The 15251-nt window shown below is 44.3% G+C and overlaps 1 protein-coding gene across 2 annotated transcripts in view; it reads left to right on the top strand.

Annotated features, from left to right (window-relative positions):
- Window positions 1–944: 944 nt before the first annotated feature.
- WNT6 (Wnt family member 6) overlaps window positions 945–15251 on the top strand; it is a 55273-nt gene continuing 40966 nt past the window's right edge. Inside the window, exon 1 of one of the 2 annotated variants that reach the window (XM_087950405.1) lies at window positions 945–1042. In XM_087950405.1, the coding sequence (XP_087806531.1) occupies window positions 990–1042 (53 nt within the window). In that variant the 5' untranslated portion in view covers window positions 945–989. Of the gene's footprint in view, window positions 1043–1354; window positions 1645–15251 lie in introns of those variants that run through there. The other variant, XM_087950406.1, reaches the window with a different exon arrangement.

The raw sequence follows: 15251 nt of genomic DNA, 5'->3' as shown, positions 1-15251 counted from the left end.
CCAGGCTTTCTGTACTTATCAGGCCAATGGAATGACTAAACTTTTAAGGGATCTGACTGAATGTGTTGTGTGAACGCTGCCTGTACAGCATGTATGACTAATGTCTATGTAGAAGAGGGGGGGGGAGGGTTCGTGAATGGAATGTGTGTGTGCTGTTTAGGTGTGTGTGCTCAAATGACAAATTGTGTGTGTCTGAATGGAGTGTGTGCATAAGAGTGGCTCTGGGTGTGCATGCGGCCCCACCCACTGCTGGCACGAACCAGTCTTCCAAGTCAGTTTGGCACCCAGACAGAAATACGCTGAATATTCCACAGGCGCACTTGTATTGTCTTGACACTCCCTTGACCATTAGGTTAGCTGTGCATTAGGTAAAGGGGTGGTGGTGGTGGGGTGGGGGGAGAGAATAGAATCGGGGATATTAGAATTCAACATGCTGAACTTCAGCCTCCTAGCAGTCCCAGCCAGAATGGCCAGTTCGAAGGCACGAGAATTGTAGTTCTGCCACATTTTGGAGGCACCAAATTGCATCTGCTATTAATCACTGCATTTTAAATAGTTTGAACCGGGTGAGGATGTTGAAATTGTCCCAAAGAGTTTCCGTTGGAAACTCTCCTTTGCTCTGATGAAAACGCCTATGACTTTTTTGGGATTACTACCCAGATGATTTTTTGGAGGGCGCGCGCGCGCAGGCTTCGCATCCCATCTGCCAGTCTTAAGGCAAATAGCTAATGTAAGAGCGCCTGCACCCAAAGCTTCAATAGGACGGAGGGAATGGAGGTGAAAGATAAGCAGTGCGGCAAGGAAGACTTAAAATGGAGCCCCTGCTTCCAGAAAGAAAGAAAAATTGGAGGCCTTTGTGAACAGAGATGAAACCCGATTAAAAGACGGAAGGGAGGGGAAGGGGGGGGGCAAACAATTCTAGCCTCTGCACGAAGGATGATCCCACGCCCCGGTGCTGAAAGGAAGCGGCTCCAGAAGCTGCCCCGCTGATGGAAACCGCCAGCGATCAGGAAGGATCCAACAAACCCGGTTGGGAATCGAAGTGGGGGTTGGAGACGTAGAGGCGAGTCGTTTATGCCGACGAAGTCAGGTTTTTGGTGATCTGGTCCGGGGCGGGTGGGAACTCAACTTCTGCCTTTTCTCCCAGGCGGGCCCCCTCCTTGGAGAGAATCCGCGCTGGTCCTCCTTGCCCGGGCCGGCGGGAGATGGCGATCACGGTGCGCTCGGATCGGAATGCGCCGCTTGGCCCTCGCTCAGCCCCTCCCCTCCCACTCCCTGCCTTTCGCTCTCCCCTCCCCGCGCTCCGCTTTGCCTGTCAAGGGGAAGCAGCCTCGCCGGCCGTCCCTCCCTCCCTCCCTCCCTGGCTCTTCTGGCTCTTCTCCTCCTCCGCTTGGGACGGGGCTTGCGAGCAACCGCTCGTCCAGCCCAGCGAAGCCGGCTTTGCCCTGCGTGCGCGCTCTCCCTCTCTCTCTCTGCGCCTTCCGGGGCGCCCCGTGTGCGCCGCGCTGGAGAAGGGGTCGGCGGCCCCAACGGCCGGGATCATCCGGGCGCTTCTCGGAGTTGTTTCTTCGCCGCCAGGATGTGGTCCCAGCTGGGGCTTTTCTTCATCTTGCTCTGCCCAGCCAACATCATCGGACTCTGGTGGTGAGTAGTTTGGGAAGCCGGAGGAGAGTTGCCGGGAAACGACTCAACGGAGGTCCCCAATCTCTCTCTGGAAGCTCCAGGCGCGGAGATCGGGGAAACCCCCGGACTCAGGGGCGTTTGGAAGACCCCCGGGAATCCCTTAGGCGGGGGAGGGTGTGCACGTGCGGCGGCCAAGGAGAGCTTCCTAGAGAGCTGGAAGGTCTGGAGGCGAGAAGGGGGTTTGCGAAAACTCGGGGGAACCAGGAGCGGTTTCCAACTTAGCCCACCTCCTCTCCAGCCAGCCTCAAGCGCGCCTGGCCGGCCTGAAATGAAAAACCGAGGGGAGCAGCTTCAAAGGGGGACGCTTGCACACTCGGGAGGGCTTATGCTGCAGCGTCAGCCTCCCTTGCACTCTGGGGCTCTCTAAGCGTTAGGACAGCTGTGCGGTTGGGAGGAGAGAGACCCTCTAAGACTAAGAGAGCGCCCGTGCCCCGTGCATGCGCGCCTGTCGCAAGCTAAACTCCCCCCCACACGTGCCCTAAAACCCCCGCGGGTGGCTCCTGAAAGGACCGCCGAGGTGTTCTTTCATCACCCCGGGACGCATCTCCCTTCTGTCGCTCAGCTTCCGGGAAAAAGCCCTCCGGGTTCAAATTAAAACACACACACACACACACACACGCACACGCAGAGCCCTCCATCTCCCGCAGCTTGACTCCCCTCTCCCCGCCCCGTCCCAGGCCCTCGAGGATCTTAAGGTAAACGCCAGACGCTCCTGTTCGGATGGGAGCCGACGCCGGGCGAGCGTTTTGAGTTGTCCCCGGGCTACATTCCTACAGAAGGCAAGAGAAGGAGGGGGACTCGACCGAACCCTTGTCGAAAAGCTCCAAAGCTCTGGAGAAACAGGCGCTCTTCGCTAAGAAGTTAACTTTTTTAGTTTTTTAAAAAAGTCCGGGTTCTAAGGAAAACGCAAGGGGATTCCATTAGCACCCTGTCTGTGCCCCATTTGTGATGGGGCCTTCATCAAAGAATCTCGGGGTTGAGGGGAGATGACAAATCCAAGAGAGCAGAGAAAGGGGGGCGGGGGGGGGAGGTGCGGGTTCATGCCAAGAAAGAGCTGTAGCTGAGAGACTCAGCCTTTGGAAGCCTAGATATCTGTCGAAACATGACTTATTTAAATCTATTAAGAATTTCACCTCACCTAATCATATAAACTATGATTCCCCTTTTAAGTGCTTTCCACCCTAACTTCCTTCCATGCGACCTAGAACGTAATTCATTAGTTAAGGTGATTCGTTTCAGCATTGTCGCACACACTTGCCCGACCCCTAGAATCAAGTGTGGGTTAATCCTTTCATGGCCTTCTTCCCTGCTAGTCCTGACTAGCAGACCAAGGTCATCTCAACCACCTGTTGATTGTTCCAGATAGCTTTAGGAAGAAAAGAAAAAAAGCCCATATCCTTAAGACAAGGTTACGATTTCACAGAAGGATAAGTGGAGCTTTAACTCCCTTGGAAAAGTTCAAAGTAGGAAGGGAACTTATACAATTTTATCAACTGATGATCCCATACAAAATCACTGTCAGGCTGATCTGGAATTCGGGGCAGAGTTTACACTAGCTTGTATGGATAGAGATCATTTTTCCTGAAGAGGGGGAAAAAAAACCCTGTGGTATTTTGGTATTTGTCAATATATTTTATTTATTTCAATGTGGATGCTGCCAGCTCCAACCAATTCACTTTGGCGCACATGGATCAATCAATAACTATGCTGATATTGAACGGATTTATCCATCTGCTTTGCCCCAGACAGGGCTGATTCAGACATGCATGGCCATGATTAACCCACGTACAGTGACTGATAGCTGAAGAATGAACCAACTCCATTTACTAAAGCCATAGCTTTGTGAAACTCTGCTTGCTAATGGCTAATCTCTGAGGGTGATCTTGACATCAAGGGCTGACTTCCCATGGAGTGGTGTCTAGCCAGAACTGCATTTTCTTTGCTGTGCATAATGGAAGTCAATAAATCAACCCGATTCACACCTTATGCTGTCACAGTTTTTCTACACTGTGGTTTGGTTTGTGGTGTAAACCCAGCCTGTACTGGGTATAAACTATGGTTTGAGTATAACATGTTTGGTGAGCATAATTATGAACCAGATAATAACTTAGCAAAATATGCGACTCCTTCCATATCCAATGAAAAACACCCAAAAACTTTTTTTTTTGAGAAATGAGAAACAATCTTGCTTTGATGTACATAGATGTAAAAATCTGAATTTTGTGCAACAATACCCTGCCAGGGAAACCCAGAAGTGTAATGACCAAATTGTTTCAATGTGTAATCTTTGACTTTGAAATACTGACATTCACCACAGAAATGCCAAGGGCACTGTCACCCCCAGGATCTGAGCCAGGTCTTCCTGGATGAATCTCAGCACTGGTCCTGCCAGTTCAGGCACAGATTTTCTTTGAGTTTAGTATGCCAAGAACCTTCTTAGACAGCTGAATGGGGGAAGGAGGATGGGACCACTGACTTTCTAGAGCAGGGGTGTCAAACTCAAGGCCCACAGGCTGGATCTGGCCTGTGGGGGCTTAGATTTGGCCCACGGGGCTGGCCTGGAAACAGGAAAGGACTGGCCCGCAGTGCCTCTGCCAGTGAAAATGGAGCTTGGGGGAGCTGTGTGCGGCTCCCACGGGCTCCATTTTCGCTGGCAGAGGGCTAGCAAAACAAACTAAAAGCAAAACAAAAGGAGAAATGTTTCCCCTTTTGCATTTGAGCATGCAAGAAGGGACAAGAAAGGAGAAAAGGGAAGAGGGAAAAACAAAGAAAAAGAAGGGAAGATGGGAAGAGAGCAAGGAAGGAAAAAAGGAAAGAGGGGAAGGAAAAAGAAAGGAGAAGGAAGAGGGGAGGAAGGAAGGAAGGAAGATAGATTATGAGAGGGAGGGAGGGTCTCAGGGAAGTCCTGCCTGAGAGTTTGGCCACCCCAGGTGCCCCCCCAAACACAAGTGATGTTGAGCTGTCCATGCCCATCTCTGGCCATGCCCCCCCCCCCAGCCCTCCGAGGTCAAACACAATCCTGATGCTACTCTCAATGAAATTGAGTTTGACACCCCTGTTCTAGAGCAGAGGTCTCCAAACTTGGCAACTTTAAGACTTGTGGACTTCAACTCCCAGAAGCTAATGCTGGCTGGAGAATTCTGAGAGTTGAAGTCCACAAGACTTAAAGTTGCCAAGTTTGGGGACCCCCGTTCTAGACGATGAGTTGGGGTACATGCAATAACTTACTTGGGCAAGTAATCTTATCAATCTCTAAGGAACTGGTTTTCATGCAATATGAAACTAATCATGCTAGTAATGGGGCCATCCGCCAGTTACAACTTCTGCAGTGATGTGACCCTGTGCTACTCCAGCCTGCTTATCTACTTTCCTTCTCCAAGGGTGTTAACCATGCAAGGTGGGTGGTGGGCAGGGGGAGAAGGATTCAGCAGCATCTATGGACACAGCCCTCTTCCCTCTGGGACATGAACAGGTTGGAGTTAAGGAAAAAGGATTGAAAAATGGACAAAGAAGGAGGAGGAAGCTCTACTAAGGGCATTTGCCAAGCATGTAGGTTATTCAACTCTCCCATCCTTTGAAAAGCTTTTTGCCTGAGATGCTTTCCTCCCACTTTCACTCCTCTGAAGAGCATCTCAAGCCAACTACCATTCCCCCAAGTGTCAAAGTATTTCTGTGACAATGGATCATGGCTCCCATTGTTGGTATCCATGCTGTTTTCCCATTCCTCCTCCAAATACTTCGCTGTGAATTGAAGGGCCAGCAGCTCTCATGGATTGATAACTGGTTAAAGAGTAAGAATAATAGGTGATTTTCGCCTGAATTTAATCAATGGGATCCCACAGGGATCAGGGCTAGGAATGGTGGCTGATGTATGAATAAAAATTACATCTGGGTAGTAAATTTGCTGTATTTGCTGATGTCAAACTGTTGAGGGTGGAAATATCCAAGAAAGGACTGTGAATGCTTCAAAGGGATGTCTTTCTACTTGGGTGAAAGAATTTGGCAATGGCAAATATAGTCAGTACAGATAATATGATGCACACTGGCATAGAATACCCAAATGTTACTTTATTGAGATCTGGCCTGACATTTGCTCACCAGGAAAGTGAATGCACATCTAGGCAAATTCTGTGCTTGGAATCATGAAGGAAGGAAGAAATAGAATTGCCAATATTGTCCTATATCAGTCAGCGGTGAGATCACTTGGATAGAGGTGATATTTCTGATCCCTGCATCTTAAGAAAGTGATTCTAGAGTAGGATGTTGGAATTTGCAATTGTGGTTTGGTGTCCCTTACACAGGATTGTCCAATGCCTTATAGTCAACTCTTCTATGGCAATTCTTGCATTCTTGAAAAAAAATGAGGAAATGAACTTTTGTATGCCAACTTTTTAGCACTCTTTAGAAAAAATCCCTCATCTAATCAGTAAGATGGTTGGTCTGACTTTTGATTATCCAGTTGTTCCATTCTACAAGTATATTATTGACATCTCTCGCTTAAAACTTTTATTTCACCCAGGGTATTGTGCTACATCACTCAGCCTCCCAGAAATGCAATTGCATTTCCTTCTGTCCCTGTTCTCTCAGATAGTTCCTAATTAAAGCAGTAGCCTCAAAAGTGACAACTATGATATAATCCTCTTTTTTCCCCCAATTTGGTATTGAAAATGTTAGATTTTATTGCCCCTAATTGCCTGTCCCATCGCAAGACATTCAGCGGTTCCAGGGTCAAAATGACTCTTCCCAGCTGTATTTAAAATGTTCCTTTGATGAATCAAAGCAGAGAAAAATGGACAGATGCTTTGAATTATATTTAAAAATCCAGTGGCCTCCCCAGAAACTGATTTAGCATCACTGATGCTCAGTGAATGAGAACCGATTGGATGAATAAAGCTTGATGGTTTGACTCTTGGATCTGTGTGTTCCACTCCTCTTTTATTTCTATTATTGTAGTTCTGACCTTTCATGTCAGCTGTCACAATTCCCGTCTTCCAGCTTTAAAGAAGCACATTTGGCCCACCCTTCTTGTGGAATCCTCAGTTTCAACAGATTCCAGATAATGCTCTTGGATAGTTATTTTGGGGACATTTCCATGAGGTTCTGTTACAAAACATACCATTAAAAGTCATTTGTTCTGTACCATTAATGTCCGATGTGTCATCCAGAATAACAGAGAATAATAGAATAATATCTCGGTTACTTTCGGTCTGCCATAATTTTGTTTCACTTTTCTTGCCAGTAACTCTGTGATCTCATTTTGAATTGCTTTTCCAAGATTAGTGGTGTGTTTTCAATGCTTCTAAGTGCAGCATCAAATGCAGCCATCTGTTTCACAGTTTTTTTAAAGAAGTTTCCACAGTTTAACACATACAGAAGGATGGAAGTGCCATACAGGGATAGACGTCATGTTGAACATCTTTGCTACCCAACAATATGTTTTGGGGAACATATTGTCAATAAAGACTTGGGTCAATCTCCGAGGGCTTTTATCCTTAGTCTCATTTGAGGCCTTTCACACATATAGACTGTTTCCTGGTGATTTGCTACCTTCTTCATGGCCTACCAGATTTCTAGCGAGATCTTTTTAGCCTTCTGTCCAGTAGGACCCACTGTCTCTGGAAAATTAGTCTAAGAAGAGTTTGCAGAAACCTGGGTTTTTGAGTACACAACTCATGGCCTCTCTGCTGCGTCACCAGTAAGACTTCATGCCAGAAATGTTTTGGATGGAAATGTTCCTTTTCACTACCTTTGGAAACACAATATTTTTTTCCCTTTCTGTGAAGTACATGGAAGTCCCTCAGGCTGCTGAAGTGAGTCCACAGTCCTGGATCATGTAGACTTAAGAACAGAACTGAACAGAAGTTGTTTCTTTCCTCTCAACCACACACTCCTCTGATTTAGACTTTTCTTCAGGAATGTGTATGGCTAGATCCCTTGCAGGTGGAAATATGGATACTGCCTGCATGCAAATTACCTGGAAGATAAGGCACCTTGTCACAACCTACATCTCCATTACAGCCAGGAGCTCATTGTGAAGATCTGTGTTTCATGCATCATAAGAGGAGATCTCCTCCTCCTCCTCCTCCTCCATATTGTCTTCTTTCACTCTTTAATTAAGTGGATCTCAATACTCAGTTGAAGGGGACCAATAAGTAAGCTAATACAGGTAGTCCTCAACGGTTCATTTACTTGTGATTGTAGGACTGTAACTTTGTCGCTTGTATCCTTATGATTTATATTGACTGTTTCCTAGTATGATTTGATTGTTGATTGTACCCGGTGACTATCATCAAGTGTTGGACATTATGATTCTTGATTCTTAACGAATGTATATTTTCTTTATGTATACTGAGAGTATTTACACCAAGACAAATTCCTTGTGTGTCCAATCACACTTGGCCAATAAAGTATTCTATTCTATTCTATTCTATTCTATTCTATTCTATTCTATTCTATTCTATTCTATTCTATTCTATTCTATTCTATTCTAATGGAGCCTCAGTGGCACATTGGTTAGAGTGCAGTATTGCAAGCTACTCCTACTGCAATTTGGCAGTTGGAATCCCACCAGGCTCAAGGTTGACTCAGCCTTCCATCCTTCTGAGGTGGGTAAAATGAGGACCCAGATTGTTGGGGGCAATAGGCTGACTCTGTAAACAGCTTAGAGAGGGCTGTAAAGTACTATGAAGCAGTATAGAAGTCTAAGTGCTATTGCTAATGACCATTCAAAATTACAATGGCCCTGAAAAAAATGACACATGACTGTGTTTCACACAACCGTTGCAGCATCCCCATGGTCACAATTCAGATACTTGGAAACCGACTCATATTTATGACAGTTGCCATGTCCTGGGGTCATGTGATCACCACTGGTGACCTTGACAAGCAAAGTCCCTGGGGAAGCCGTATTCACTAAAACAGTTGGGCCACTAACATAACAACTGCAGTAATTCACTCAACATCAGTGGCAAGAAAAGTTGTACAATGGGGCACAACTCAAACGTTTCGCTTAGCAACACAAAGTTTGGACTCAGTTGTGGTCATCAATCGAGGACTACCTGTAACAAGACTGGAGTGAAGAGAAGATATTAGCATGTAAGGGTCAACTGGGGTCCTTCTAATGTTTCCTCCTCTTCTGCCTCCAAGAAGTTGAATTTTCTTCTCAAATGGATTTAGGAAAGTGGTAGGACGCTTCCTGTGAAACTGCTGTTAATTAGTCCGGGCTCCTATGGGTGCTAGAGAGAGATACAGAAGAGCCTCACCCTTTCCCCCTTTCTCCACGTATGCCATTCTTTATGTCCATCCCCTTTTGCTTCCTTACTGAGTCTCTTATGCCTCCATTCCTCTAGCATACCACCCCTTCAGTTTTGTGTATTGAGAGGGGAGAAAATCCATATGCTTCAGTGAAATAATTTGGTAGACCCTGGGATCTACTGAGTCCCTAGGCCCTCATTGGATTCCACCCCACCCCACCCCACTTAGTGGCACCTAAGGGGACTCCCTTAGTTCATCTCATAGCAAGACTGGGATCATCCTGTGTGCATTGGCAGCCTTGGGACTTTGATGCTTAAGTGAGTAATGCAGAAGAGGGCAGATGTTCAGTGTGCATTGGCTGCCCTTTGATTTTCATTTAAAAATTAATAAAAAAGGAATAACCCAGCTGCAAAATCATGCAAGAAAAAAACAAAAAACTTCGCACGAAAGAACTCTCGCTCAACTCAACTCTTTCTCTCAAGCTCCTTTGTAGGATAGGAACACCAGATGGATAGAGATGATTTTTTCTCTCACACTCTCTCCTTATTTACATCTTGGCACTTTGGTGTTTTACAACTCAGCCTTACTTTGCCCTGCAATTGGACCTCTGCACAACTGACTGCATTGATACTAGGTGGGAATAAAGAGTGGGTAAAACAACACTGCTGGGGAAACCAGTACCCTGACATACTCATGGACTGTTCCTGGAGCTAATACCCAGTTTCTGGTTCTTAAAAGAATCCTCAAAAAGGTATCAGTTGTTTACAACAAGAAGTCGATAGCATTTTTCCTTAGACGAACTGGCTATGGAGCTCCTCAGGAAAAATGCAATGAGATCTGGATATCTTCTTTCACACATTATGTACTGACTGAAACAAAATGGCCCACGCTGGATTACTGACCTTTAGTGCAAGGCTGTGCCAGATTGCAGAAGAAAAGTGTTCTATACCAGAAAACTTTCCTCTTGACTCTTAGTTCAGCCAGCCTCATTTCAGGGAGGGGTGGCATTTACCCCATACTTTTCCTTGACAGTTTTAATGTGGGGAGCTCAACATAGGCAGCTAGCTTTTATCAAGAGCATCTGTAGAGAGGGCAAGAGAACAAGACTTGTTGCACATGTCATGACATCATTGCACAAAGGATGTTAATTGTGTAATGCATTGTTTGTGCAATGACTTCTTAAAGCGCATGACATCATTGTGCCTTGCGCCAAATGCCTGTGCCTTATAGAGAATCAAGCTGTTAGTCCATTGTCTAGTTTAAGATTGTCTCTATTAGTTGAACTATAACATGCTTACATGCCAAGCCACGATATCGTTTGTTTAATTTTGATTTAGTGCAAAGCGTGAACTTCAGCCATTTTATTTTACGGCTAGCTATGAATCAGGATTCTGTGGTCTATTCAGCAAGTCACAATTAAAGCAAACTCTCACTCGGCACAAGAATAGACAACTTGTGCGGCTGGGGAGGAATATCGATTGATTGATGATTGAGGAATCAAAAAATGACAGAGGGCCTGTATGATGCCATTTCTGGAGAGGCAGAAAATCTTGACTTGCTTTTTGTGGAGTCTAGGGCTGCAGTGGAATGTAAATGCAAAATTGGGCCAAAAAGAGGGCAAAGAATCATATTTACAATGGTGTATTTGATGCTAAATTTTGACAGTTCCATTTGTCAGGATTTTGGGAAATGCAAAATGGGTCTTGGGGTGCCATATTGCCTGAACCTAGATAGAAAAAGGTGGAATTTGCCATTGTTTGTGGGACAGTCATGTGTGTAACATGGGCAGTCCAATGATGTTCCACCTGACAGGGAAATGAATATTGCATGTAACTAGGAGGAAAACTATAGAGAGGTAGGCAGCACATAGTATAGCATCTGATTTGGACACTTCTGCCTACTTTTTTTTTTTTTTTTTTACTTTAATAGGGTCAAGAACCCATACCTCATATTCTAAACAGCGCATGTTAATTCTGCTCTGATAATCTACGGAGATTCTCAGTCATCCAAGTCATAACTGTCCCAAAGGTGCTTTTTCAAGGGCAACTGGACTTTGTTTTTGCTTTGTGTTTGCTTCAGAAGCTTCTTGGATGAAAAGCAAAATGTCCTCAAGCAAAAACAAAGAAAGCCCACTTGCCTTTTGAAAAAGCACCTTTGGGTCTGCCCTGATTAATTTTCCTGACTCTGTCTTTCTATCCAATAATAAATGTAGAATTCATCTTTCACTGAAGCATGGAGCCCTGGGAGCCATGTTACCTGTAACCTACTTGACAGCAGCCATGAAGAAGAATTTGAGGAATGGCAACAATTAATTAAGCTGTACTGTATCAGTCTGACTTTGAAAAGGAGCATGGGTCCCAAAGCTGATTCTCTATAAGTTATTGTCTTTTGCGTTCCAGGAAATGACAATGCAAAGGAGCCAGAGATAGGCCAAACAATACTTTCCAGATACGTTGGCTCATAGTCACCACAAACCCCCATTGAGCATGACAAAGTGTCATGGAATATGTTTAATTCAACCAGGTCTTATGGGGAAAAAGTGTGAGCTTTCATGCTGTTGCCCAGTCTCTCCACAGTATAGATACACAGAGAAAGAGAGAGAGACATGCAGACACAAACACAAAATTGTAAGGCTTAGCAGCAGTTACCCAGCACTCTGGGCATAGGATATGATTGATCTCATCCAGCGGTTTTGACATTATCGCCATCTTGTTCCTTAGGGGACAAGAAAGCCTTAATTGCGTCATCTCAAATGTACTTCTTCCCACCACAAACACGTTGGCAAATGAGACCAGCCTCTTAATATGAGTAATAGCAGATTTATATCAACACAGATTAATGTCTTAAACACTCAGCATGGGGACCTGTGGGAAATGTATTTTGAGATACAATGGTTGCATGTTCCTGGGAGGCTGTTCTTTGGGATCTGACAAACTTCCCCTCCCGCCTCCCTTACAGCACTAAAACCATTCTTTGAAACAGAAAAGGCAGCATTTACATATGTAGGCAGGAATCATACATTCTGATGAACCACCACGGGATTTGGGTCTGGCTTTGCACGATGTGTAAGCTCACTATTGTCTCCCTTGCCATTTCTGTAAATGAACTTCTAATGCTTCTACTTTGATTACAGTAAAAGGCTTGTGGTTTTGATAACCACCATCTTGGCTGCTTCTGCCTTGATTGTGGTCCATGTGAAGCTCTCGCAGAGTGTTTGAAAAGGCTGCCTTAGAGAACCTGTTACTGCTGTGGTCCTGAAGTAGTGGTGGGATTCAAATTTTTTTTACTACTGGTTCTGTGGCTTGGTGGGTGTGGCATGGCTTGGTGGGTGTGGCTTGGTGGGCGGGGGAAGGATACTGTACAATCTTCAGTCAAAGGTGGTATTTGCCAGTTCTCCAAACTACTCAAAATTTCCGCTATCAGTTCTCCAGAACTGGCCAGAATCTGCTGAATACCACCTCTGCTCCTAAAGGTTTTTAAAGTTCCACCATCACTGACTCAGGTACACACCCTTTTACTTTGACCATATCATCATTGTTAGGAATAACATAGGTTACCTAACGTAGTTTGGGTAAAATAATATATATAAACTATGATAGTGAGTTTATGTGTGTGTCACTTTAACTGCAAAGCATGTAATTTTGGGTGCGGCTGTAAATCGCCATAAGAGGGAGCAAGAGAACTTGATTGATTGCTGGCTTACTGAATTGCTTGCTGACGATGATGGATTGATGGTGTGATAACTGCGTGTTCTTTGCTGTTGCTGAAGTAAGAAAGGAGGTTTGACTTCTTGATATCTCTACTGCAAGGAGATATATTACTGGACTGATATTTGTAAGTTTACTGACCTCTTTTTCGACACTGGACTTTGCAACTGAATAATCCCCGGACGGACTGAAATAGTGAATGATATATGGACTGTTTGACTATGCTATAAATCTTACTGGAATAAACTATTTAACTAGCACATTGTATCTGTTTTACTGAGTGTAAGCTACAATAACGTTTATCTCACATATTTGCCTGCCTGCCTGACTGCCGTGCAGGTTCTGCTAGGGTGTATATCCCTAACAACCATCCTACACAACGGCCCAGTCTTTAGAAGGACTTCTGATTCAGTTGGCAGAGTTGTTTTCATCTGAATAACTCTTGCCTATCGCTGGTAACTCTTGAGACACTTGTGTAAAAGTTACTTGAGCAAAACAAGTGCAGGTAACGAGAGTCAGCAAGAGAGTAGCTGTCTAATAATAATAATAAAAACAAGGCTGGGCACCTCGAATAGGGCTGAAGAATTGGAAACATAGACTTGAATGGCGAGTCAGAAGGGAATGTTGAAAGGAAAGTTGGAGAGAGTGAGTAGAATGAGCGGAGGGATGTTTCACCAGACTCAGAGAAGGAAAGTGAGTGTTTTCAAGAAAGCATGAAAAACAAATCACAGCCAGACTTTTGACTGCAAGGAAGTTGCGAGTGTGACTGAAATTGTACATCGTACAATTCCCCTGAATCAACCCTAAAAGAGAGTTCACATTTAGCACTGATCCATAGACTATTCCTTGCAATCTATAATGGCTGGTTTCATAAACATACCACTATGAAATATTATATTATGCACTTCTCCTATAAGCAATTTCACCGTTTTGTCATGAAAGAAGATTGGAATCCAAAACCAGCATTTAGGTTGGCAAACCTACCATTTTGGATGATAACATGTAGTTTTAAAAACTTCAGCAGGTTCCAAGATTCCCAACACTTGGTGGACCCTGTTTGGACTTAGAAACTAAGCAGGGTTGGGTCTCCCTACTTTTTGGGAGGGAGACTGCTAGGGACTACTAGGACTGTAGGCAAGCTGAAAAAAATACATCCCGGAAGAAGATCAATGGAAAATCACCTCTTTACTGTTCCTAAGAAAATCATATAGATGTATCTACTGTATGTGATCACCAGGAAATGAATCCGACTTGAAAGGGATTTTATCTTAAATACTACAAGTAGTCCTTGAATTACAATTGTAATTGAGCCTGCAATTATGGTCTTAAGTTGTGAAGGTCATAAAGCATGTCATCACTGACCAGACCCAATTTTATTACTTTTTCTTTCCAGCGGTTGTTAAGTGAACACTACTGTTGTTAAGGGTAGATACACTGTTTACTATGAACTGGTTTTTGTTGGGAACCAGAAATAAATGCCATTTTCGGGCAAGAATTGCATAATTTGTGGTTATGTAATTGTAGGATGCCAAAAAAGCCATACTGTAAGCGCAGGCTGGTTGTTGAGTGACCGAAATGTGGTCACGTGACTGTGGGGATGGGAGGGTGAGGGTGGAGATTGGAACTTCAAAATCGGGTTGTAAGTAACCTTTTGGCGGTCAGTCATAACTTTGAATGGTTACTAAATGACTGGACATAAGTCGAGGACTACCTGTATCCCAGGGCAACTAGGTAATCCTGGCACCGGTGACAAATAATGTTACAAGTGACTTTCTATTCCTGCTAGTAAAAATTCAGTTGGAATTTTTACGCATGTATGCTTGCATGTAAATGTCTATGTATACTATGTATTTATCTAATTTAAGTAGCCATCCATCTCATAAACAAGTGGCTCTGTGTGGTGTACAACAAAACTAAAACAAATATCTAAAACTATTGTCGTTAACAAGTATTTTTTTTAAATTTAATCTTTATTACGCATTTTTCAAACTTTTACACCACATTTCCATTTTTGACAGTGCATCAGAGTCAGCTTCTTTCCTATTTACATAGTAATACTTTCATTTTCATTTTCAATTCCTGGTATATTTCTCTAATATTTGTACATTTATATTTACCTTTTTATAATTCCTTATATAAACATTTCCTGCAACTCTTAAATAATTTTATACATATTCTTTAGTTTTGTCCTCTAACCACTCATACCATATGTCCCAAATCTTATAATATTCTGTTTCCTCCTTGTCTTTTAACTATATTGTTAATCTGTCCATCTTTGCACATTCAAGCACTTTTTTTGGGGGTCACACCCGGCTTGGGGCTGGGACACACAAGGGGGGTCCAACGTCGTGAAGGGTGCACTCTTCAAAACCTGGGGGGGGGGGGGGGGGGGGGGGGGGGGGGGGGGTGGGGGCCTGGGGGGGGGGGGGGGAATTGGGGGGGGGGGGGGGGGGGGGGGGGCATTCAGCATATCTTCTGTAGGGATGTTTGTTTGTTTCCACTGTTGTGCGAAAACAATTCTAGCCGCTGTAAATATATGGAGTATGATATATTGATTTTTTTTACTTAGATTGTCCTTTATTATACCAAATAAGAATAATTCCGGTT

This window comes from Notechis scutatus, chromosome 1, assembly GCF_049901735.1.
Source record: "Notechis scutatus isolate UNSWTSFEM ecotype Mainland chromosome 1, rNotScu1.2, whole genome shotgun sequence".
NCBI classification, from domain to species: Eukaryota; Metazoa; Chordata; class Lepidosauria; order Squamata; family Elapidae; genus Notechis; species Notechis scutatus.
This window is presented reverse-complemented; position numbering and strand designations above follow the sequence as displayed.